Consider the following 25,895-nt stretch of genomic DNA (forward strand, 5'->3'; position numbering starts at 1 on the left):
CTGTGACTTGCACGAACCCCTCTGATTATAGCTGCCATTCCTATCTGGGTTGTAAGGCGGTGAGATCCTGACAGATAAGGGCCCATGTCTATTACTGTGTGTCAGTCTGCACTGAGGTCCTAGAATTGTACTCGGGTGCTACTATGACAATAGCGCTGGTGGTGGTGGTGGGGGGTGTATAGGGCTGATTCGTGCATCCAACCCCAGTGCTAAATGTAAAGGCGCTAAGAAGCCCCCTGTCCATGTAACCAGCCGGTGGTTTACGTTATTCCTCTGCTCCGTAGACTATGAAGCAAGTTTGACGGCACCGTATCAACTGCAGCAGCTCTTATTCCCCCGGGGTGTTCCTCGCTGCAGCGGCTCTTATTCCCCCGGGGTGTTCCTCGCTGCAGCGGCTCTTATTCCCCCGGGGTGTTCCTCGCTGCAGCGGCTCTTATTCCCCCGGGGTGTTCCTCGCTGCAGCGGCTCTTATTCCCCCGGGGTGTTCTTCGGTGCAGTGGCTCTTATTCCCCCGGGGTGTTCTTCTGTGCAGAGGCTCTTATTCCCCCGGGGTGTTCTTCGGTGCAGAGGCTCTTATTCCCCCGGGGTGTTCTTCGGTGCAGAGGCTCTTATTCCCCCGGGGTGTTCTTCGGTGCAGAGGCTCTTATTCCCCCGGGGTGTTCTTCGCTGCAGCGGCTCTTATTCCCCCGGGGTGTTCTTCGCTGCAGCGGCTCTTATTCCCCCGGGGTGTTCTTCGCTGCAGCGGCTCTTATTCCCCCGGGGTGTTCTTCGCTGCAGCGGCTCTTATTCCCCCGGGGTGTTCTTCGCTGCAGCGGCTCTTATTCCCCCGGGGTGTTCTTCGGTGCAGAGGCTTATTCCCCCGGGGTGTTCTTCGGTGCAGAGGCTCTTATTCCCCCGGGGTGTTCCTCGCTTCAGCGGCTCTTATTCCCCCGGGGTGTTCTTCGCTGCAGCGGCTCTTATTCCCCCGGGGTGTTCCTCGCTTCAGCGGCTCTTATTCCCCCGGGGTGTTCTTCGGTGCAGCGGCTCTTATTCCCCCGGGGTGTTCTTCGGTGCAGAGGCTCTTATTCCCCCGGGGTGTTCTTCGGTGCAGAGGCTCTTATTCCCCCGGGGTGTTCTTCGGTGCAGAGGCTCTTATTCCCCCGGGGTGTTCTTCGGTGCAGAGGCTCTTATTCCCCCGGGGTGTTCTTCGGTGCAGCGGCTCTTATTCCCCCGGGGTGTTCTTCGGTGCAGCGGCTCTTATTCCCCCGGGGTGTTCTTCTGTGCAGCGGCTCTTATTCCCCCGGGGTGTTCTTCGGTGCAGAGGCTCTTATTCCCCCGGGGTGTTCTTCGGTGCAGAGGCTCTTATTCCCCCGGGGTGTTCCTCGCTGCAGCGGCTCTTATTCCCCCGGGGTGTTCTTCGGTGCAGCGGCTCTTATTCCCCCGGGGTGTTCTTCGCTGCAGCGGCTCTTATTCCCCCGGGGTGTTCTTCACTGCAGCGGCTCTTATTCCCCCGGGGTGTTCTTCGGTGCAGAGGCTCTTATTCCCCCGGGGTGTTCTTCGGTGCAGTGGCTCTTATTCCCCCGGGGTGTTCTTCGGTGCAGAGGCTCTTATTCCCCCGGGGTGTTCTTCGCTGCAGCGGCTCTTATTCCCCCGGGGTGTTCTTCGCTGCAGCGGCTCTTATTCCCCAAGCTGTTCTTTTGTGCAGCTACATTCATACCCCTGGGGTCTTTTTCAGTGCAGAGTTCTTACAGATAATTTCAGAGAAAGACGAGACCCCTGGGAAGAAAAGAACGAATTAGGAATTGGAAGTGTCACTTATCTGACTCCAGGACCAACATTCCTGCAGTTGATGCCCATAGAGGGAGATTTGCGCATCGATAAGGAGCAGCCGTACTGCGGCCCATGAACGCGCGTTAGTATACATGGATCATTCCCGATCAACCTCTGTTAAGTTTAGACAGGATAATGGTGGACCTTAAGTCCTGGCATTCCATTCATGAATCAGGTGGCCCAGGATGTGTAGCGCTCTATCTCCTCTCCGCTGAGTGGCTTACCGTACTCTTTTTATCTCTCACCGCCTACTGTGCTGTTTTTTCCGAATGTCTGATCCATTTCCTCTTTTCCATGCTCTTGTTTTTCGTCCTTGCGCCTGGGATTTGACCTGCGACCCTTTGCGCTCCAGGCGCATTCACCAGATAGGCGGCCAAGTGTGGTTGTCATAGTCATTGCAGTCCAGCAGTGTAGCGGAATAAGTCAGCCGGACTAGTGACTAGCGCAGCACTCCTGGCTCCCCCCTCTATTATAGGTCGCAGGCGGTCTAATCTATGGTTTGTCGTCACTATAATGGATAGAACTTCCATGTGTCCAGTCGTCGTCTTACCAAGCAGAGCTGCAGTGTAAAGCATGTAACAGAGTAACGGAGCATGTGAATGGTCGTAACTGGAGATAATGTCGCCCTACTACTGATAATGCAGCAAAGCCACCATGATTAATTGTATTAATTGTAACAGAGCACAGCTGCAGTGTAAAGTATGAAGCATAGGAGTGGATTTCAGTGGACAGTACAGCTGAGCTGGAATGGCTGATAACAGCGGTGAGGTGGCGCTGGCAGCATATAGACCATGCTTCAGCATTAGGGTAAATGGGGGTGTGCAGACTGCCACAAGGGGGCCGTACTGGTCACCATTGGTGTCGATGAGAAAACAATCTGATCAATACTTCAGAGATCATCTCCTCGTCCCTCCTCCGGTCACAGGACCAGCTCCAGCTGACAACTTGCCATTCATGGCCAAACTAGTAGTCTTGACAGTGGTTGTCAGGCAGATCGCCCATAACTGACAGAATTGAATTTGACTCCCTGCATGTCACCTAGATGGGCACTTAAATCCATATTAATCAGATTTTGGAGAGGTTTCTTTCTTTTTTTCTGCCCAGTTTGGCATCCAGCTGGAAAGGACAGAGAAGATGGTTTCTGTAGGAGGGAGACTGAGAAGCTGCAGAGGAGAAAGATGAGGGAGGGCAAGAGGCGGATGGTGTCCCGAGGAGGGGTGAGAGGCGGATGGTGTCCCGAGGAGGGGTGAGAGGCGGATGGTGTCCCGAGGAGGGGTGAGAGGCGGATGGTGTCCCGAGGAGGGGTGAGAGGCGGATGGGGTCCCGAGGAGGGGTGAGAGGCGGATGGTGTCCCGAGGAGGGGTGAGAGGCGGATGGTGTCCCGAGGAGGGGTGAGAGGCGGATGGTGTCCCGAGGAGGGGTGAGGCGGATGGTGTCCCGAGGAGGGGTGAGGCGGATGGTGTCCCGAGGAGGGGTGAGAGGCGGATGGTGTCCCGAGGAGGGGTGAGAGGCGGATGGTGTCCCGAGGAGGGGTGAGAGGCGGATGGTGTCCCGAGGAGGGGTGAGAGGCGGATGGTGTCCCGAGGAAGGGGTGAGAGGCGGATGGTGTCCCGAGGAGGGGTGAGAGGCGGATGGGGTCCCGAGGAAGGGGCGAGAGGCGGATGGGGTCCCGAGGAGGGGTGAGAGGCGGATGGGGTCCCGAGGAGGGGTGAGAGGCAGATGGGGTCCCGAGGAGAGGGAGGGGTGGATGGGGTTCCGGGGAGGGGGGAGAGGCGGAGGGGGGGGGGGGGAAAGGCTGATGGGGGTCCCGAGGAGAGGGAGGGGGAGAGAGGCAGATGGGGTCCAATGGAGGGGCGGATAATAATCTTTATTTTTATATAGCACTAACAAATTCCGCAGCCCTTTACAGGTTGCACACATTATCATTGCTGTCCCCGATGAGGCTCACGACCTAAATTCCCTATCAGTATGTCTTTGGATGGGGTCCCGGGGAGAGGGAGGGGTTCCACAGATGGAGGGGTTGCTTGTTTAGCCAGTGTGTATGCTCAGTCTTCACTACAGTTATATCTTTGTGTGTGAACCAGGAGGTCCAGGATGAGCAGCGGTGAAGGGTAGATTATTATCCTTTACTGCAGATCTTGGATTTGCAGGAGTTTAGGTCTTTCCTCGTCATCAGTGCGGCGTCTCCATGGAGGAATCATTTCCTCCCAGGAAGAAGCTTGATAACTGGGGAAGCCGCAGCCACTTAGAGGGCGACTACCCGGCGTCTGTCACGGAGTCCTGTAAGGGCCGATGCTTCAGCTTCCTGCCGGCAGGAGGGGCCCTGTACATGGACGAACGACCCCCGCACACTGCGCCAGCTTCATCCTCTGTATATAGTAATTTATTGTGTTCTTGGTTTTGCACCCAGACATTATCCGTATGGTAATTTGCATATTCCGCAGCGATGCAGAGCAGCCCCCTGTGCCCCCATATCCACAAATCTGTGGGGTCCCCACAAGAACTTCACTGATTCTTCTTTTTCAGCTGAGCCCCCCATATGCGACACGCTGCTGTTTATTACGCTGATGCTCCTGACCGCAGATTTTTATACATCGGATTAGTCTGTTATTTCAGCACCGCACTCAGAACCGTAATTATTTCCTGACCTCGATGTTCCAAGTGAGCAGCCGAGTGCCGGATCCCCGCTGCGCTGCCAAGATCCAGAGCGAGCGCTCATCTGGAGACAGGAGATAAATCCCATAATGTGGATCCCTGTAGAGGACTCCACGAGGGCGCAAGGATCTGGCCAGATTACCAGATCTTCTGGATTACTGGATTCTCACATACAATTATATATGTACTACATATGTAAGGTTCTCTGAGGCTATTTATTTATTACTGTTGGTGCAGTCACAATGTACAGTTAGGTCCATATATATTTGGACAGAGGCAACATTTTTCTAATTTTGGTTATAGACATTACCACAATGAATTTTAAACAAAACAATTCGGATGCTGCTGAAGTTCAGACTTTCAGCTTTCATTTGAGGGTATCCACATTAAAATTGGATGAAGGGTTTAGGAGTTTCAGCTCCTTAACATGTGCCACTCTGTTTTTAAAGGGACCAAAAGTAATTGGACAATTGACTCCAAGGCTATTTCATGGACAGGTGTGGGCAATCCCTTCGTTAAGTCATTCTCAATTAAGCAGAAAAAAGGCCTGGAGTTGATTTGAGGTGTGGTGCTGCATTTGGAAGGTTTTGCTGTGAAGTAAACATGCGGTAAAGGAGCTCTCCATGCAGGTGAAACAAGCCATCCTTAAGCTGCGAAAACAGAAAAAACCCATCCGAGAAATTGCTACAATATTAGGAGTGGCAAAATCTACAGTTTGGTACATCCTGAGAAAGAAAGAAAGCACTGGTGGACTCATCAATGCAAAAATACCTGGGCGCCCACGGAAGACAACAGTGGTGGATGATCGCAGAATAATCTCCATGGTGAAGAGAAACCCCTTCACAACAGCCGACCAAGTGACCAACACTCTCCAGGAGGTCGGCGTATCAATATCCAAATCTACCATAAAGAGAAGACTGCATGAAAGTAACTACAGAGGGTTCACTGCACGGTGCAGCCACTCATAAGCATCAAGAATAAAAAGGCTAAAAAACATCTAAAAAAGCCGCACAGTTCTGGAAGAACATTCTATGGACAGATGAAAACAAGATCAACCTCTACCAGAATGATGGAAAGAGAAAAGTATGGTGAAGGGTTGGTACAGCTCATGATCCAAAGCATCACATCATCTGTAAAACATGGCGGAGGCAGTGTGATGGCGCGGGCATGCATAAACCCGGCGGAGGCAGTGTGATGGCGCGGGCATGCATGGCTGCCAGTGGCACTGGGTCACTAGTGTTTATTGATGATGTGACACAGGACAGAAGAATGAATTCTGAGGTCTTCAGAGCCGCCATACTGTGTGCTCAGATCCAGCCAAATGCAGCCAAACTGATTGGTCGTCGTTTCATACTACAGATGGACAATGACCCAAAACATAAAGCCAAAGCAACCCAGGAGATTATTAAAGCAAAGAAGTGGAATATTCTTGAATGGCCAAGTCAGTCACCTGATCTCAACCCAATTGAGCAGCATTTCACTTGTTAAAGACTAAACTTCAGACAGAAAGGCCACAAACAAACAGCAACTGAAAACCACCGCAGTGAAGGCCTGGCAGAGCATCAAAAAGGAGGAAACACAGCGTCTGGTGATGTCCATGAGTTCAAGACTTCAGGCAGTCATTGCCAACAAAGGGTTTTCAACCAAGTACTAAAAATGAAAATTTTATTTACAATTATTGAATCTGTCCAATTACTTTTGGTCCCTTTAAAAAAAAGGGGTGGCACATGTCAAGGAGCTGAAACTCCTAAACCCTTCATCCAGTTTTAATGTGGATACCCTCAAATGAAAGCTGAAAGTCTGAACTTCAACTGCATCTGAATTGTTTTGCTTAAAATTCATTGTGGTAATGCCTATAACCAAAATTAAAAAAATGTTGTCTCTGTCCAAATATATATGGACCTAACTGTATATACATTGCACAAGTAGTAAATGCTGGGTGGTTTGAGCTTTGCGCCTCAGCTCTAATCACCAATAATGGAGCGCCCCTTTAAGACCAGTGTTGCGTGCCTGTGCTGCGCTCTGCCCCCGGTGATGAGCCGCTTACACAGATCTTTCCTGTTATAAGACACATTTGTGATTCTCCAGCTGCTTGTAATAACGGAAAAACATTGCGACCTTCCTCGCAGTCCCCACGTCGGACGCTGTCTGCCTGCCAAGAGGATCCGCAGCGTCCTTTCCATAACCCTTAGTAGGTCTCCAGCGGGCGAGTGTGTGACTGGAGCCACAGGGCGGGAGGGCAAAGCTGACATGTGGCAGAGACCCTGCTGTGCGCCATATTGTACCTGGTCATCCTGGGCAGAAAACTCAGCGACCATTACAGATCTTAATAGGGTTGTTATCCTGATTGCAGCTGTGGATGTTACTAGAGTAAAAAATGGGATAATAAGTAATGCAATGGTGCACAGAGTGGCGGGCGATGCAGGATATATATATATATATATATATACGCTCGCGCGCGTATTTAGTCAGTCAGCAATAGTGCAAGTTCCACCACTTAAAAAGATGAGAGGCGTCTGTAATTTACATCATAGGTAGACCTCAACTATGGGAGACAAACTGAGAAAAAAAAATCCAGAAAATCACATTGTCTGTTTTTTTAGCATTTTATTTGCATATTATGGTGGAAAATAAGTATTTGGTCAGAAACAATATTTCATCTCAATACTTTGTAATATATCCTTTGTTGGCAATGACAGAGGTCAAACGTTTTCTGTAAGTCTTCACAAGGTTGCCACACACTGTTGTTGGTATGTTGGCCCATTCCTCCATGCAGATCTCCTCTAGAGCAGTGATGTTTTTGGCTTTTCGCTTGGTAACACGGACTTTCAACTCCCTCCAAAGGTTTTCTATAGGGTTGAGATCTGGAGACTGGCTAGGCCACTCCAGGACCTTGAAATGCTTCTTACGAAGCCACTCCTTCGTTGCCCTGGCGGTGTGCTTTGGATCATTGTCATGTTGAAAGACCCAGCCACGTTTCATCTTCAATGCCCTTGCTGATGGAAGGAGGTTTGCACTCAAAATCTCACGATACATGGCCCCATTCATTCTTTCATGTACCCGGATCAGTCGTCCTGGCCCCTTTGCAGAGAAACAGCCCCAAAGCATGATGTTTCCACCACCATGCTTTACAGTAGGTATGGTGTTTGATGGATGCAACTCAGTATTCTTTTTCCTCCAAACACGACAAGTTGTGTTTCTACCAAACAGTTCCAGTTTGGTTTCATCAGACCATAGGACATTCTCCCAAAACTCCTCTGGATCATCCAAATGCTCTCTAGCAAACTTCAGACGGGCCCGGACATGTACTGGCTTAAGCAGTGGGACACGTCTGGCACTGCAGGATCTGAGTCCATGGTGGCGTAGTGTGTTACTTATGGTAGGCCTTGTTACATTGGTCCCAGCTCTCTGCAGTTCATTCACTAGGTCCCCCCGCGTGGTTCTGGGATTTTTGCTCACCGTTCTTGTGATCATTCTGACCCCACGGGGTGGGATTTTGCGTGGAGCCCCAGATCGAGGGAGATTATCAGTGGTCTTGTATGTCTTCCATTTTCTAATTATTGCTCCCACTGTTGATTTCTTCACTCCAAGCTGGTTGGCTATTGCAGATTCAGTCTTCCCAGCCTGGTGCAGGGCTACAATTTTGTTTCTGGTGTCCTTTGACAGCTCTTTGGCCTTCACCATAGTGGAGTTTGGAGTCAGACTGTTTGAGGGTGTGCACAGGTGTCTTTTTATACTGATAACAAGTTTAAACAGGTGCCATTACTACAGGTAATGAGTGGAGGAAAGAGGAGACTCTTAAACAATCAAGATTTCTGGCTCTCACAGACCTGTAACTTCTTCTTTGTTTCTGACCAAATACTTATTTTCCACCATAATATGCAAATAAAATGTTAAAAAAACAGACAATGTGATTTTCTGGATTTTTTTTTCTCAGTTTGTCTCCCATAGTTGAGGTCTACCTATGATGTAAATTACAGACGCCTCTCATCTTTTTAAGTGGTGGAACTTGCACTATTGCTGACTGACTAAATACTTTTTTGCCCCACTGTGTGTGTGTGTGTGTATATGTGTATATATATACGCACACACGCACACTGAACCAAACTTGCAGCTTTGGATGTGACTAGAGCAGTAGAGGCATCTGCAGTATCTCGGAGGGTCCGTCCTGTTAGTGTGTGTGTGATGTGCTGCAGTTAGACCCCACGATCACTGATCTCAAGGCCCCGACGGACGGTTAGGAGATGTGGCCCCTCACATTCGGGGGCCGCCCCATGGTGTCGCGTATAATCGGTGCAGCCTTTCTCCGTCTGACTCTTCCAGGTTATATAAACTTACGAGGATGTCAGACTCCCAAACTTTGTCAAGTTAACCCCGCCAGCTGCCGGAGCTGCGACCACTTGGATTCGTTTCATCGCGCATTTCCAGCCTTATAACCGCTCACTTGGGGGCTCTTAAAGGGCACTGACCATCTAGGGAACCCGTTATCACTAATTAGGGTAGCACAGGGACACATCTGTATAATTTTATATGTTGCACGTATTTAACCAGATTTTTCCAATATTCAAACAAGAAAAAACTTTTGCTACATTTGTGGCGAGTATTTGCCCCGCCCCTTTAACATTATAAGAGGCTATAGTCACCAATTCCATAAGCAATGCTCAACCGGCAAGGAATGATTAGGATTATTGTTTTTAACTGTCACAATGCAAAATATTGCTTGTCAGAAGTGATACTAGACCGCCGACGCGTTTCACCGCTTCCCATACACTTGTGCACAGCTTGGTTTTGGCTCCTCTCTGGTTCAGCCCTCATCCAATGAGGAGGCCGTTAATATTAGTTGTTATACTTCTAGAACCCACGCAGTTCATATGTGACGCCCACTGACGCGTTTCACCGCTTCCCATACACTTGTGCACAGCTTGGTTTTGGCTCCTCTCTGGTTCAGCCCTCATCCAATGAGGAGGCCGTTAATATTAGTTGTTATACTTCTAGAACCCACGTAGTTCATATGTGACGCCCACTGACGCGTTTCACCGCTTCCCATACACTTGTGCACAGCTTGGTTTTGGCTCCTCTCTGGTTCAGCCCTCATCCAATGAGGAGGCCGTTAATATTAGTTGTTATACTTCTAGAACCCACGCAGTTCATATGTGACACCCACTGACGCGTTTCACCTCTTCCCATACACTTGTGCACAGCTTGGTTTTGGCTCCTCTCTGGTTCAGCCCTCATCCAATGAGGAGGCCGTTAATATTAGTTGTTATACTTCTAGAACCCACGCAGTTCATATGTGACTCCCACTGACGCGTTTCACCGCTTCCCATACACTTGTGCACAGCTTGGTCTTGGCTCCTCTCGGGTTCAGCCCTCATCCGATGAGGAGGCCGTTAATATTAGTTGTTATACTTCTAGAACCCACGCAGTTCATATGTGACACCCACTGACGCGTTTCACCGCTTCCCATACACTTGTGCACAGCTTGGTTTTGGCTCCTCTCTGGTTCAGCTCTCATCCGATGAGGAGGCCGTTAATATTAGTTGTTATATGAACTGCGTAGGTTCTAGAAGTATGTGACGCCCACTGACGCGTTTCACCGCTTCCCATACACTTGTGCACAGCTTGGTTTTGGCTCCTCTCGGGTTCAGCCCTCATCCGATGAGGAGGCCGTTAATATTAGTTGTTATACTTCTAGAACCCACGTAGTTCATATGTGACACCCACTGACGCGTTTCACCGCTTCCCATACACTTGTGCACAGCTTGGTTTTGGCTCCTCTCGGGTTCAGCCCTCATCCGATGAGGAGGCCGTTAATATTAGTTATACTTCTAGAACCCACGCAGTTCATATGTGACAGCCACTGACGCGTTTCACCGCTTCCCATACACTTGTGCACAGCTTGGTCTTGGCTCCTCTCGGGTTCAGCTCTCATCCGATGAGGAGGCCATTAATATTGGTTGGTGTTGTACTTCTAGAACCCACGCAGTTCATATGTGACGCCCACTGACGCGTTCAACAACTTCTTTACACAAACCGTTTGGTCCTTGTCCTCCATGGGATGTAGGAGGTGCTGCATGATATTGGGTCTCCTGGTGATGCCCCATGCTTGTCAGGCAGCAATAAAGCTCCCCTTTGGGGTTAATGAGGCCGGGCATCGCTGACGCATGACTTCATGGCTCCTCCAGTGACTGGCACGGGTGCCCGTTCCTGCTTTCTCTCCCACAATGAGACGCCTGTGTCTTTAGAATCTGATTCTCTGCAGCTTTCTATAGACGCAGCACCAAGCGCACTACAAGCGCCTGTCATCTGCCAGGAAGGTCTCGGCAGCTTGTGACCCAGGCTACGTGTGACGGGTGCCTGTCCCAGATAATTGGAGCCTTTTTTTTTTTATTATTATTTTATTTCTCTCCTAATTAAAATCTGAAAAGCGAGCGAGGTGACCCGGCCGTCCCAGCACGTAGCGAGCACACGGGCCTGAACAAAGCGCCACTCTCAGAATTTACTGGGGTATTACAGAATTTTTTTTTCTTTTTTTTTTTTAAAGGGACCGTACACCTAGAATCCACTATCTCACCATTTTGTACAGTCTGTTGCTCTCTTGTATCAGCCAGGGCTGGGCCGAGGCTGTCTGCAGTTTACATCAGTGGGATGAGTTAATGTCCAGAAATATGTCGTCCACTATGATTTTTGTTAACCCCTTTTTTCCTCTATTAAGATCCATGCGCTTCGGCCCAACACTCTCTAGGGTTCATCCTGGCATCAAGTGCCTGAGTAAAATTCCGTTTTTTTTAAGTTGAGACTCACACAGGTAATGCTAAGAGGCTCCTGAAATAAAGCGCGGCAGCACTATACAGAATCTGGTGTAAGCTCTCCGCAGGACCGAACTAAGGAGAAAATTAAATTGCAGAGTTTTGAATGCAGCTTTGGCTGTGATTGGTGCACACAATATCGAAGCACTTCATCTTGCAATGTCCTTCATGTCCGCACCTTGTGTAAGAGGAATATCGGTGGTACATGGTGGTAGTTATACTCTTCGCCATCCACTGCTGCGGGGACTTGTCGCACTGCGTTACCGCTTTGGTCACCGATATTACAAATCTGGGGTAAAATCCAGATTCTGGCAGCGGCCGAGCGCTCCTCGAACGCCGACGGAAAGTGGTTTGTTCTGGTGGAATGATATAATGGATACATTGTAACTGTTTGTATCACCACTCCGGTTGTCAGGGGCAACAGTCACATCTGTGATTACAAGGCTTTAATCATCATGTGGTGCCGCTGACCGCTGGATGACCGTATGTCCCAAAATGGTCTGCAGGCAGAGTTCGCGGCACAGGCCGTAACCGTAGCGCCATGTGATGCCCACGAGCGCGGTTTTATTTATGTTCTGGGCTGACGACATGTTTATCCGGCATCAATTAGATGTTACATCGTCACGATGAAGATCTCTGCTGCCAGTAAATGAGAACATCACTAGGGAGCATCATCTGTGTGTAAAACTTAGCCTGACCTAGCCTGTCGCAGCTGAGGGTCTGTTACAGCGTGTGGAGGAGTTCTGTCAGCATCTAAAAGGTTAACAGTGAGGACAGGAAAGCCGCTGTCATGTGCAGATGGTGTCAGAACAATGAATAGGAAACGGACTGGAGAAATACACAAACACCCCCGAAATGGGTCCATGGGAATAGGGAGGGTCCGGAGGGGGGGACGCGGTGATTCTAGTGGAAAAAAAAAAGTTCATAAAGTCCAGATGTCAGGAAAAGTTAATGATAGGAGAGCTTAGGTCATGTGACCTTGGCTGCAGTGATGTCACCCGTTCTGCACGATGACATCACCGGTGACCTCACCGATGCCCGGTCCCGCAGGTTCCTGATGAGCTTTGGTGTCTCACCATTTCTACGTTCCCTGCTTGCTGTCAATAAATGAACTCTGAGTACTGCTGAGGGTTTGTCGCAGTCTCGCCCAGTCCCGGTGGTTACAATGTATCAGTCTGGAGTTTGGATACTATTGTGGCCGGGGCCTGTAGGACGCCTCCATTCTTGTAAATACGTTTTTCTGGCAGGAAGCGAATATCTTGTAAGTGAAGATGTGTAACCTGCGGTGGATTAGAAAGTGGCTGCGCAGATGTTGGCGAGGATTAGTGGGGGCTTCTTCAGAGGGGGTCTGTGCACTCGGGGCGCTGTGGACGTGGCCGCTGTTGTGTTTTCTACGCTGTCCGATAATCCCTCGTCTTCGCTCCACCACGTGACCCTCTCAGGTTTCACAACAAATCTGCGGCGCAGTCTGGACGCGGGATGGGATGAGGCCATCTGTCTGCTGGGAGCATTTGTGCCACCGCCATGTTCACACCGGGTGACCTTGTGCCACCTTAGAAAGCCCGAATGTCGCCCTGTATGGTGGTATGGTGGTCAGAGTAAAGCACTCTGGGTAATGACCTGTTTTCTCTTTCAGGTGAGACCCCGTGATTGCGCCATGAGTGCCGGATCCAGCCAGGGGGTGATCACCTCCCCTCCCCCTCCCAGCATGCCTCACAAAGAGCGCTACTTCGACCGCATCAACGAAAATGACCCCAGCTACCTCCGGGAGAGAAACATGTCCCCCGATCTCCGCCAGGACTTCAACATGATGGAGCAGAAGAAGAGGGTCACGCAGATCCTCAAGAGCCCGGTGAGTGGGTCCGACCCGAAAGTTTCACCTTTGTGTCTGGAAACGGTTAATCTTTGGCTCAGGATTGAATTGTCCCATTAACATTGGTATAGTGAAGCGCAGCAGAGGTGAGGCAAGAGTGTGAGGCGCAGCAGAGGCGAGGGTGTGGGGTGAGGCGCAGGTGAGGCGAGGGTGTGAGGCGCAGCTGAGGTGAGGGTGTGAGGCGCAGCTGAGGCGAGGGTGTGTGGTGCAGCAGGGGCGAGGGTGTGTGGTGCAGCAGGGGCGAGGGTGTGTGGTGCAGCAGGGGCGAGGGTGTGGGGCGCAGCAGGTTTCGCGAGGGTGTCATCTGTGACAAGTGATGATCCCACCCATTTATCTGTGATCATTTCTCGTCCAGGTCAAACGTTAGTCCTAATAAGTAGGAGACAAACTCTGCTCTGCTACATTTGTGCTGTGCGGCCGCAGCTCGTGGGCCTCAGATAATCCTGTCTGCTGGCTGCTCTCTATTCAGAGCCGGCGCCCCGTGGGGTCCTCTTCCCGACAGACCCCGGTGTTGGCCTCCACTTGCCCGGCCAGGGCTGCAGGGCTTTGAAATTCTTCCCTCGCTTGTCTCGGTGCCTCCGCTTCATTACACAATCACAAGTGTCCGACTCTCAATGGGGAGCAGCGGGGGCGGAGGACGGGGGGAGCTGGATCAGGGCTGCAGCCCACGTTAACCCTTTAAGAGGGGGGGTAGCAGAGCGGTTGGAGGAGCCTGCATTGCAGCGGAGACCTGAACCCCTCAACCTGATGGCTTTCGAATAGCATGAGTGCGCCCCCTGATGGAGATGGACTGCGTACACAACCTCTAAACGTATGCATCGTCAGTGAGGGATGGCATAGGTGAGCCCCTCATTCCTACATCGTATTACTGCAGCCTTGTGTTGGGGTGTCAGATTTTCTTTGCAAAAATGAGTTCAGGCGGCGATCCTCTTATTTTCTGCGGAACCTCTGAAGTTCAGGCAGGTAGAAAACAAGTTCCATAAAACTGGTGCAGCACGAGAGAAGTACTGAGATTGGTGAATGGGTTTAAGAAAATCAGGGAACCGAGAGCTGAAGGGCGGCCGGTGAGGAGGAGATCGGGGGGCTGTGGATTGGACGTCATCTGGGATTACGGGTTAATGGCCATGAGTCCCACACAGTTTATTGATGTGGGTTCTGCTTTTATTTTTATGCATAGATTTAGTTTAGTGCTGAATTGTTGTACAAAATCCTATGAGATGCCGGTTAGAATAGAGATCGGCTAACGGGTGCAGCACGGGAGGAGACTTGGGAGGGAAGGATTGTATGGAGATCCTGGAAGTGTGAGGAACAAACCAGCGGGTTCTGCTCTTCATCCAGACAGTCGCACATGGTGGAAACGTTCTGAGACGACAAGTTTTAGTGATGATTTGCTTCTAGTTGCAGAGATATTCCAGAGCGTAGGTGCAGCACGAGAGAAGACCTGAATGAGAGTCTCAGGATAGGGGGGATGGCTGGTGCAGACCCTCCAGATGTGGGGAGGGGGGCACTGTACAGCCAGTGATCAGTTGGCTGTGATTCTACAGGATTTCTTCATGTGGATCTTGTTCCGTTTCTTGGTTTTGGCATAAATGAATCATATAAATCCATTTCCAAACTTTTATCAACTTTTCAAAGAATCTTGTCAGCAGCATTTTCAGTAGGTAATCAGAGGAAGAAATATGAACGACTGTTTAGTTGTGTTCCATTGTTTAATTTGTCTTTTCATCATGCCCCCTGGCTCCTTGCCGCTGCCCCCTGGCTCCTTGCCGCTGCCCCCTGGCTCCTTGCCGCTGCCCCCTGGCTCCTTGCCGCTGCCCCCTGGCTCCTTGCCGCTGCCCCCTGGCTCCTTGCCGCTGCCCCCTGGCTCCAGTGAAGACGGTCTCTGCTGTGTGATGTCACCTCCGTTTCGTACTGCACATGCGCTCGCCAAGAGGAAGTGGTGCATGCGCAAGGTCAGTCGGTCGCAGGGGTGACGTCTTGCAATGGAGACTCTTGTCTCCACGGTCACTCATGCAGTGTAGGGCCGTGCCTGACAGGAAGAAGTGAAGAGGAGCCATGGACCACCATTGACCCGTCCATCACCTCCTTGGAGAACTTGAAGTATAATTTACAGACAGAAAAGAAGCCAAATTTTGCCGCATCAGATGGCGGTAAGATGGCTATCAGACTACCCTAGCCTGATTCCTTGCCGAAAATGCTGCCGACAGCTTCCCTTTAGGTAGAAAATGTCTGTCTGCCCGGTGGATGCATGATCTAGAGGATGAGTGAAGCACATGAGAAGACCTGAGGGTCTTAGACCATGGAAAGGATTTTATATCGTTGCTGACAAGTAACCGGTGTCCATGCCGTCCTGGAAGGAACCTTTGCTGGTCGTCTGCGACCGCGATTATTGATGAAGGATGTTTGAGTCTGAGTGTCTGTTGGGTGGAAAAGCGTCCCAGAGACTAGGGGCAGCAGGTGAGAAGATCTGGACCTGGATGAGTCAGTACTAGGCCGGTTCCTAAGCTTTAGGCTTGGCTGTAGCAGTGAGTTCCAGAGCAGAGGTGCAGCACGAGAGAAGATGGGGAAAGGTGCAGCCGTTCAGCTGAGGTTTCCGGTTTTAGGACTGGTCCCTCTTTCTCCTGTTTTTTGGGCACTTTTCTCCAGCGCTCTGAGTCACTGGTGGGATTTTATTTCCCGGCGTTTCCACAGATGGATGAGCTGTTGCTGGAAGTTTCCCAGACTCTTGTGTAGGAGGAATGGCTGACGTGCTGGGGGTCGTCCTCCTACACGACTGACCCATCCGGATAATTAGCGGCTCCTACGCCCCCGGCAGTAAATTAATTAACGTCAAAAAGCCAATGAACGTCTGTAATTCTTGCCAACAATCGTCCTGCCGGCTGTGATGGCAGCTGAATTGTTCTGCTGCAGAACTCGCTGATAATGCAAAGGGGGTCCGCCCTGAGTGTAATGTCCACAGACGGGTGCAGCCCCCAAATACTGACCACCAGGTGACGGGCAGATCCGATAGGTTGTGTCACTGGTCAGAACCAGGGGTGACACGTCCTTGTGACGCTGATCCCTCCGCTCGCTTCTATCCATCGGTCGGACCAAGGCGTGGAAATCAGAGTCATTGCACATGTGCACTCAGTTACATCTCGTCGTATGCTCCATTCACCTCCAGAGCTGCGTTCACCATCCGGATACTTGTGTCGTCTTCAGAGCTGTGGGACTTTTCCTCAGCAGAATTGTGAATGCAGCTCTGAAGGTGTGAAAGGAGAAGACAAGACAATGTAGCCAAATGAGAAGACGACACAATGTAGCAAAAGGGGAAGACGACACAATGTAGCAAAAGGAGGAGACGACACAATGTAGCAAAAGGGAAGACGACACAATGTAGCAAAAGGAGGAGACGACACAATGTAGCAAAAGGAGGAGACGATACAATGTAGCAAAAGGAGGAGACGACACAATGTAGCAAAAGGAGGAGACGACACAATGTAGCAAAAGGAGGAGACGACACAATGTAGCAAAAGGAGGAGACGACACAATGTAGCAAAAGGAGGAGACGACACAATGTAGCAAAAGGAGAAGACGACACAATGTAGCAAAAGGAGAAGACGACACAATGTAGCAAAAGGAGAAGACGACACAATGTAGCAAAAGGAGAAGACGACACAATGTAGCGCAACATGAGATAAGGCACAGACCTTTCTTGTAATCCTCCTTTTTGTTTTTTTCAGGCTTTTCGCGAAGATTTGGAAAGTCTCATTCAGGATCAGAGGCAGAAAGGAAACAACCCGTCGGGGCTGCTGGCGCTGCAGCAAATCGCGGACTACGTCATGGCCAGCTCGTTCGCCGGCTTCTCCTCGTCTCCGCTCAGTAAGTTTTCGGTAACTTTTGTAGATTTGCCCGAGTTTGAGACCAGATTTCCGCTCCGTTGTGTCGGTCAACCTTTCCCCCCTACGTTAAAGGGGCGTTTCATCCGAGCCCGTTTTTATTACAGGTGTATAATATGTCCAGGGGGAGGGGGGGCATTTACTTCTGGGTGGTCTAGCCGCTCGATTAACCCTTTGCAGTTCGGTTGTCTAATGCAATGTTTTGTTTGAAGACAACAGGCCGTTCAGTCCGACGAGCCCGAAACTTCCGGAAGGGGGTGAATACTTCTTCTTGTCGCTCTGTGTGCGCTTCTGTCTGTAGATGTGCAACCATCTTTAAAAAAAAAAAAAAAAAAAAAGGGGGAAACGCCCTGGGGCGTGAATATTTTTGAAATCCCTTTTTTTTTTTTTTTTTTGCATATAGATTTTCAGCCGAGGACTTTTCACCCGGAGCGCCGGCCTCCGTGCAAGATTTATGGATAGTTTTGCAGTTGCTCCAGTAATAAGTGCGATGATTGCGGTTATCATCAGCGTCGCCCATGTTTCTTGGCCGCGTCCCGCACGGCACGCCCATCCATAAATGTGTCCCGAGGGCGACTGATAGGCAGGTACAAAGGTTTGGCAGCTGCAAACAAGCTGAAGGGCTCGGCTGCACCTTCATAACCACCACGGGGAGAGCGGCGGCGGCGGCGGCTGCCGGGGATTAAATCCTCCACGCTATAATTACCGGAGCCTGACCCCCTGAACTTCTGATGGTTGCGGTGCCGGTTACCAGGTGTTGTGGCGCCCCCTGCTGATCACACGGCCATGGGGAAGGGTAGGGCGCTTTGGCTTTTTTTCAATCATTTAGAATCTTTTGCTCCTATTCGCCAATAATATCATTATTGCTGCAGCTTACGTCCGTCCTGCCTTACCGGGGGCTTTTACTGGAAGGGGCGAAGGGGGGAGGCGAGTAATGAATCTCCGCTCTTCTCCTCCAGGTCTGGGGATGGTGACTCCGGTGAACGACATCCACCCGGCCGTCGAGGGCTTGTTGGCGAAGGGGGAGAAGCTGACTCGCTGCAAGCTGGCGTCCATGTACCGCCTGGCCGACCTCTTCGGGTGGGCGCACCTGTCCAACGCCTACATCACGGTGCGTACATGATGACTCCTGCAGCTTTTCTTCGGACTTTCTATTTTTCACCGTTTTTTTTTTCCTCAAGATCTCTGCTTGCTGTGAGTGAATTGTATTTTGCCCTCCTAAGTCGCTTCTCTCGTTACACCCATGTGCAGCGGGATCGGAGGGGTTTCAGCTTCTGGAATGTTTCCATTCATTTGTCAGCAAGCAAAGAGTTTGTGTGAAAATAAAACACAAAGATGTGGAGGACGGTAGGTGCTGCGGGCCCGAAAAGTTGCAATTTATGGGGCAGAAGTTTTACTACTTTACTACTAAAGTTTAGTGTTGGAAGTTGGTGCAGTGACACATGACGGCCATCAGGGGGCACTGCGGAGGATTATAATCCACTCCTGGGTTTCAGCCTCAAATGTGTAATTTTTCCTTTATTTTTCTGCAGGTTCGGGTCAGCAAAGAGCAGGACCACATCCTGATCATTCCCCGCGGCCTCTCCTTCTCTGAAGCCTCGGCCTCTAACCTGGTAGGCGCGGCGCCCCCCACCATCATTGTCCCCCCACCATGGTCGTGAACCGCTGACGCCATTTTCTTCCGGTTTCCTAAAAAGTGTATTTGTACATTACTTGTATAGGTGAAACTGAACATCATTGGTGAAGTGGTGGATCAGGGCACAACCAACCTGCGCGTCGACCCGTCCGGGTTCAGCCCCCACGCCGCCATTTACTCCACCCGTCCCGACGTGCGATGTGTGATCCATATACACACCCCCGCCACTGCCGCGGTGAGTGACCCCCGGCCGCAAACGCCAGACGACAAGGATAGCTACAGGGGTCTTCTGCATTGTGAAGGGAAAGCTTCTGAATACCCCTGCTTGCTGTAGACCCCTGCTTGCTGTCATCCACTAAGAACCTTCACTGTGGGCGTTCGGTGGAGGACGATCCGTCCTGATGATGTGATGACTCGGAGGAGCGCGGCTCCTTACATGACGGCCATGATGGCACAATCCCGCCATCACTGGCCTGGCCGTACCCTAACGAGCCGCGCTCCCGTGTCCTCACACGACCAACTGCCGATTCTCTACACAATGAATTGTCACGTGACGTCAATGACAGCAAGCAGAGGTATTGATGGCCGCTCTTCCTGTGCACAGACTCCATCCGTCGTCGGCCATATTTCGGCTTGTACTCATTCTCTTCCTCTCCTCAGGTCTCATCCATGAAGTGCGGCATCCTACCCATCTCCCAGGAGGCCTTGCTGCTCGGTGACGTGGCGTACTACAATTACCAGGGGTCCCTGGATGAGCAGCAGGAGAGGATCCAACTGCAGAAGGTTCTGGGGCCCAGTTCTAAGGTAACGCTCATAAGTAATGAAGATCTTTGTGTTAAACATCTGCGCAAACCATCGGCGCACAGAGCAACCTTCTCTACATCACGAAGCTGCAGTCCCATGTAATGCTCCTCACAGCTGAGGCTTTGGAACAGTTGCATCAGTGTAGACACTGTGTGGAATCCGGACTGATACATTGTAACAAACTATCAGGACAGAAGGGAGACTTGTGCTGCTGATGTGTTTGGCACTTAGAGGATTACGCTGGATGCAGTTGTAACAAACCCTCATCTGTGAGAAGTAAAAGTTCAGGACTAGGGGTCGATGCTTCCATTCACTGACAGCAAGCAGTGAAGAACTAATAGAAATGTGTAATGAGTAAGCGTCATTTCTTGCCTTGCGCTCAGTCTGTGCCTGGCTCCGGTCCGTTAGAGACTCCACTTTAGCCTCCTCGTCCTCGGGGGGCTCCGCTTTAGCCTCCTCGTCCTCGGGGCGCTCCGCTTTAGCCTCCTCGTCCGTGGGGCGCTCCGCTTTACCCTCCTCGGGGGGTGCTGCTTTAGCCTCCTTGTCCGTGGGAAGCCCCGCTTTAGCCTCCTCATCTGCAGGGGGTGCTGCTTTAGCCTCCTCGTCCGCTTTTGGTTTTCTCGTCCACTTTTGTTATGCTGAGGCTCTTCTCTCCGCAGGTCTTGGTGCTCAGGAATCACGGCGTGATGGCTCTCGGGGAGACGGTGGAGGAAGCCTTTCATTACATCTTCAACGTGCAGCTGGCCTGCGAGGTCCAGGTACTGGCAGGAGACTATTACTCCACTCACATACAGAGCTGCACTCAGCATTCTGCTGACTTCCAGTCGGCTCTCAGGCTGCAGAATGTCACATCCCTCATTGTATGCTACTTCAGTGTCTCTTACAGCCTCCTTTAAGGGGTGTAAACACTTTTTCAATCTAATGATACTGTGGATGGTAACGTTAAAGGGGTCCCCGGCTAATATAGTCTTGTATTATGTCCACTGGTATTGGTACAGGGGTTACATCCATCTAGTGAGTCTGTGGCCTCGTGGGGGACCCCTTTAAGGCTCCACACAGCTCTACAAGGTCATAGCCAAAGATTCCTGTTCCTTTTCTGCAGTTTTTAGATTCTTTGATTTTTATCATTGGATATATATTATCTGGGCGCCCCCTGTCCTCCATTAATTGTCATTTTTCGCAGGTACATGCCTTGGCCGGGTCTGGGGGCATAAACAACCTTGTGCTGTTGGATTTGGAGAAGTATAAGCCCCTCACACATGCCTTGGCCGCAGGAGGCGGGGGAGGGGTGAACATGGAGGGGCAGCACAAGTGGAAGGTCGGGGAACTGGAATTCGAATCGCTCATGCGAATGCTGGACAATCTGGTAAGTGGATGACACAATCTCTACTGCAGCTTTAAGGGGGCGTCAAAGATTAATTCGGCCCCTGAAGAACTCAGAGGACGAGCAGCCGGGGCCCGAGCTGATCACATTCGGTTATATTACGGACGTAGATCTGGGGATTTATTATGATGGAATATAGGCTGAACTGGATGGACAAATGTCTTTTTTCGGCCTTACTAACTATGTTACTATGTATATTCCTTTTGTAATTAACCACCATCTAGTGGCTGTTCTGCGGTACTGCACCTCTCCTTGCAACCAGAGCTGATGGGTTCATCGTCACATTTTATTTTTTTGCATTCTTTCTGATTTATTTTTAATACTTCTATTTATTTTATTTTTATCTCATTTTTAGATTGTAGCCTGTATGATAACTCCGTTTTATTTAATAAGAGTACCATCTAGTGGCTTTGGTACTGCACCACTCCTTGTAACCACAAGATGCTTTTTTTTTCTTTCTTGTCTTGCTTTTACGACCTTTTACTGTTTTTAGATTCTAGCATGGCGTAGTCTGTTTTACATTAATGTACCTCTGTTAGTATATTTAATATCTATTTTTATTATTATTATTATTATTATATATAAAAAAAATTTTTTAAGATGCAAAACTCCATTTTATTTTATTTAAAAAAACACAACCTTTGTGTGGCTGTTTTTCGGGACTGCGTCTCATCTCAACTAGAACAATTAGGTTTATTTAGTGTGGGGTTTTTTTTGCATTTCTGAACATTTTGTAATGTTTTTGTTTTTTTTCCTCCTATTTAGAGTGCAGTGTTTTGGGTTTTTTTTTCAAATGTACTTCGTAACATGGCACCATCTAGTATTTGTTTTTCAGTACTGCTCTAGTCCTGCAACTAATAGCAACATTTTATTTTTCTTTGCACAATTAGTTATTATTTTTATATCTCTACTTATTCTTATTTTTACTCCTTTTTAGTTTGCAGTTTTTCAATGGACACAATAGTTGATGCAGTATCCTAGCACCATCTAGTGGCTATTTAGATGTACTGCACCTTTATGAGGTCTTGTAATACTTCTACTAGATAATATTGCTGTAGTTCCAGACATAATCCTCCCTCCTCTCTGCCTGCAGGGTTACAGGACGGGGTACGCTTACAGGCAGCCGCTGACACGAGAGAAGCCGCGTCACAAGAGCGATGTCGAAATCCCGGCCACGGTCACAGCCTTCTCCTTCGAGGACGACCAGGGGATGCCGCGTTCTCCTCTCAAGTTCCTGGTTCAGAAGCAGCAGAGGGAAAAGACGCGATGGCTGAACTCTCCGAACACGTACTTAAGAGTCCACGTCCCAGAGGAGTCCATGAATGGGGAGATGAGCCTGAGGACGAAGATCATGGTGAGACGGGGACCGCTGGTCTTATATTATCAGGGACCCCCTGTGTCAGTCATTTCTACGGTTTTGGCATTCTGCTGCTGAACCAGTTAGATTAGGATGAGCAGAGCTCCAGAAAATGAACTCGGGGACTAGTATTTTTGGTGGGGGGCTTCTTGAATTCATTCTCTCCGTTTCCGCTTTTCCTTGCAGTGGATGAAAGCCGACGAGCTCACAAGGTCTTCCAGCGGGTATCCCATCAAGATCGAAGACCCCAACCAGTTTGTTCCATTAAACACCAACCCGACAGACGTCCTAGAGAAGAGAAACAAGGTGACCGCTGGGTTTGCTGGGAGTTATAGTTCTGAAGCTGCAGGAAGGTCACTGGTTGGGGGGTCACTGACCCTCCTGCTGCTGCGATGACTGAATAGTTATGGGGGATCTCTTCCTTGAGCAATGAAATAACGTAAGTCTGACAACCTCTGGGTCAGTATGTGAAGCTGGGGGCAATGGTTGTCAGCGCAGATATAAGCCCTGGATCCGGAGACGTCTCACAATGATGTAAGATGAAGTAACACGATGATTGGTGACTTACAGATCCGGGAGCAGAATCGGTACGACCTGAAGACGGCCGGGCCACAGTCACAAGTCCTGGCGGGGATCGTGGTGGAGAAGCCGCCTCCTGTAAGTGTCCGCCACGGGGCCGATATTATTAGGGGACTTCCCCCTTAATTCGGGGCCTCTCGGCTCAGGGGTGGATCGGGGGTTCGCTCTTCATGACTTGTCCTGTTCCCCGACAGATGATGCAGTTTGAAGAAGACGAGAATGCGCCTCCTCCCCCTCCGAATCCGTTCAGCCAGTTCTTAGAGGTCGTGAAAGGCGAGAACGGGACACAAGGTGAGTGGGTCCCGGGGGATCTGGTCAGGATCCACTGCCCCCTAATTCTGCATGGATTAACCCTTACACGTGACATAACCCGTGCCATTTTCCATGGATAACCTGCATGATCTCACACATACTGACCACCCGCAGAATATTATACTGGGACAGGAGGAGGGTAATGCAGCACAAGGACTGAAAAGGGCGCTCTGCTGTTACTGCAGTGATTGCAGGGGTCGGGGGCCACTGAGCTGTATGGTGGGGGGAAACCCTAAAGGTGTCATTCCCTCAGTGCAAACTATGTAGAAACTGGAGGGTCCAGCTGCAGCTTGGGGGTCTGCTCGTCACTTGTCCTAATAGACCACTAGTTACCCTCCATACCTCCAACCTGGAATGGCTGATAACAGGGAGTAATAGATTGTGGTCTCCTGTCCTACCGTCACTTCCCCCAGTAATGGCTGATAACAGGGAGTAATAGATTGTGGTCTCCTCTCCTACAGTCACTTCCCCCAGTAATGGTTGATAACAGGGAGTAATAGATTGTAGTCTCTTGTCCTACAGTAACCTCCCCCAGTAATGGCTGATAACAGGGAGTAATAGATTGTAGTCTCCTGTCCTACAGTCTCCTCCCCCAGTAATGGCTGATAACAGGGAGTAATAGATTGTAGTCTCCTGTCCTACAGTCTCCTCCCCCAGTAATGGCTGATAACAGGGAGTAATAGATTGTAGTCTCCTGTCCTACAGTCTCCTCCCCCAGTAATGGCTGATAACAGGGAGTAATAGATTGTAGTCTCCTGTCCTACAGTCTCCTCCCCCAGTAATGGCTGATAACAGGGAGCAATAGATTGTGGTCTCCTGTCCTACAGTCTCCTCCCCCAGTAATGGCTGATAACAGGGAGCAATAGATTGTGGTCTCCTGTCCTACAGTCTCCTCTCCCAGTAATGGCTGATAACAGGGAGTAATAGATTGTGGTCTCCTCTCCTACAGTCTCCTCCCCCAGTAATGGCTGATAACAGGGAGTAATAGATTGTGGTCTCCTGTCCTACAGTCTCCTCCCCCAGTAATGGCTGATAACAGGGAGTAATAGATTGTGGTCTCCTGTCCTACAGTCTCCTCCCCCAGTAATGGCTGATAACAGGGAGTAATAGATTGTGGTCTCCTGTCCTACAGTCTCCTCCCCCAGTAATTGCTGATAACAGGGAGTAATAGATTGTGGTCTCCTGTCCTACAGTCTCCTCCCCCAGTAATGGCTGATAACAGGGAGTAATAGATTGTGGTCTCCTGTCCTACAGTCTCCTCCCCCAGTAATGGCTGATAACAGGGAGTAATAGATTGTGGTCTCCTGTCCTACAGTCTCCTCCCCCAGTAATGGCTGATAACAGGGAGTAATAGATTGTGGTCTCCTGTCCTACAGTCTCCTCCCCCAGTAATGGCTGATAACAGGGAGTAATAGATTGTGGTCTCCTGTCCTACAGTCTCCTCCCCCAGTAATGGCTGATAACAGGGAGTAATAGATTGTGGTCTCCTGTCCTACAGTCTCCTCCCCCAGTAATGGCTGATAACAGGGAGTAATAGATTGTGGTCTCCTGTCCTACAGTCTCCTCCCCCAGTAATTGCTGATAACAGGGAGTAATAGATTGTGGTCTCCTGTCCTACAGTCTCCTCCCCCAGTAATGGCTGATAACAGGGAGTAATAGATTGTATGCAGAGGCTCCTCACTGTCCTGTTCCCGTCTTAACTCCCCCTCCTCTTTCTCCGCATGTGAATTAACCCCGTGTAACCTGCAGATGCTGAGCATGATTTAATCTCAGAAGACGACTCTTCTGCCCCTGTAACTCAGTCCCCACCCCCGACGCCAGTGAGCACCACAGGTATTTACCCTGCAACAAATCATTGATCTAATGGGCGGGGGATGGGCAGGAAGGTGATCAGAAGACTGGGTCACATCTTGTGGGGGGAAATAAGTATTTGATCCTCGGCTGATTCTGTAAGTTTTCCCACCTGCACAGAATGGAGATGTAACATTTATCGTAGGTACTTCACCTGTGAGAGACAGAATCTAAAGATAAAATCCAGAGAATCACATTGTAGGATCGTTACATCTTTAATTTGCATTTTTTTGCATGAAATAAGTGTTTGATCACCGACCGACCAGCGAGAATTCTGCTCTCACAGACCTGTTAGTGTTTCTGTAAGAAGCCTCCTACTCTGCACTCATTACCTGAATTAATTGCACCTGTCTGACCTCGTTACCTGTATATTAGACACCTGTCCACACACTCACACTCCATCCTCTCCACCATGGCCAAGACCAAAGAGCTATCTATGGACACCAGGGACAAAATTGCACAAGGCTGGGATGGGCCACAGGACAATAGGCAAGCAGCTTGGTGAGAAGCAACAACTGTTGGCAGAATTATTAGAAAATAAAAGAAACACAAGGTGAGAGTCAGTCTTCCTCGGTCTGGGGCTCCATACAAGATCTCGCCTCTAGAGGTAAGGACGATTCTGAGAAAGGTCAGGAATCAGCCCAGAACTACACAGGAGGACCTGGCCAATGACCTTTAGAGAACAGGGACCATAGTCTCAAACATTACCGTTACGAACACACTACGCAGTCATGGATTACAATGACAATTACAAGGTCCCCCTGCTCACGCCAGCACATATCAAGGCCTGATTGATGCTCCCCAATGACCATCTGGATGATCCAGAGGATTCATGTGAGAAGGTCATGTGGTCAGATGAGACCAAAATAAAACTTTTTGGTATGAACTCCACTCGCTGTGTTTGGAGGAAGAAGGAGGAGTATAAACCCAAAACACCATCCCAACAGT

General features: G+C 50.0%; 1 protein-coding gene across 15 annotated transcripts in view; it reads left to right on the forward strand.

Moving 5' to 3' along the window:
• ADD3 (adducin 3) overlaps positions 1-25,895 on the forward strand; it is a 67,671-nt gene that overhangs the window by 33,867 nt on the left and 7,909 nt on the right. For 4 of the 15 annotated variants that reach the window (XM_069754259.1, XM_069754260.1, XM_069754261.1 and 1 more), the window contains exons 3-15: positions 12,910-13,125; positions 16,869-17,007; positions 17,984-18,135; positions 18,557-18,637; positions 18,746-18,895; positions 19,321-19,464; positions 20,124-20,222; positions 20,648-20,830; positions 21,942-22,202; positions 22,392-22,511; positions 22,776-22,862; positions 22,979-23,075; positions 24,846-24,929. In XM_069754259.1, coding sequence (XP_069610360.1) covers positions 12,931-13,125; positions 16,869-17,007; positions 17,984-18,135; positions 18,557-18,637; positions 18,746-18,895; positions 19,321-19,464; positions 20,124-20,222; positions 20,648-20,830; positions 21,942-22,202; positions 22,392-22,511; positions 22,776-22,862; positions 22,979-23,075; positions 24,846-24,929 — 1,792 coding nt within the window. In that variant the 5' untranslated portion in view covers positions 12,910-12,930. Of the gene's footprint in view, positions 1-12,909; positions 13,126-16,868; positions 17,008-17,236; positions 17,282-17,662; positions 17,821-17,983; positions 18,136-18,556; positions 18,638-18,745; positions 18,896-19,320; positions 19,465-20,123; positions 20,223-20,647; positions 20,831-21,941; positions 22,203-22,391; positions 22,512-22,775; positions 22,863-22,978; positions 23,076-24,845; positions 24,930-25,895 lie in introns of those variants that run through there. The other 11 variants (XM_069754265.1, XM_069754266.1, XM_069754267.1 and 8 more) reach the window with 5 other exon arrangements.

The sequence above is a fragment of the Ranitomeya imitator genome, chromosome 2 (assembly GCF_032444005.1).
Source record: "Ranitomeya imitator isolate aRanImi1 chromosome 2, aRanImi1.pri, whole genome shotgun sequence".
Taxonomy (NCBI): Eukaryota; Metazoa; Chordata; class Amphibia; order Anura; family Dendrobatidae; genus Ranitomeya; species Ranitomeya imitator.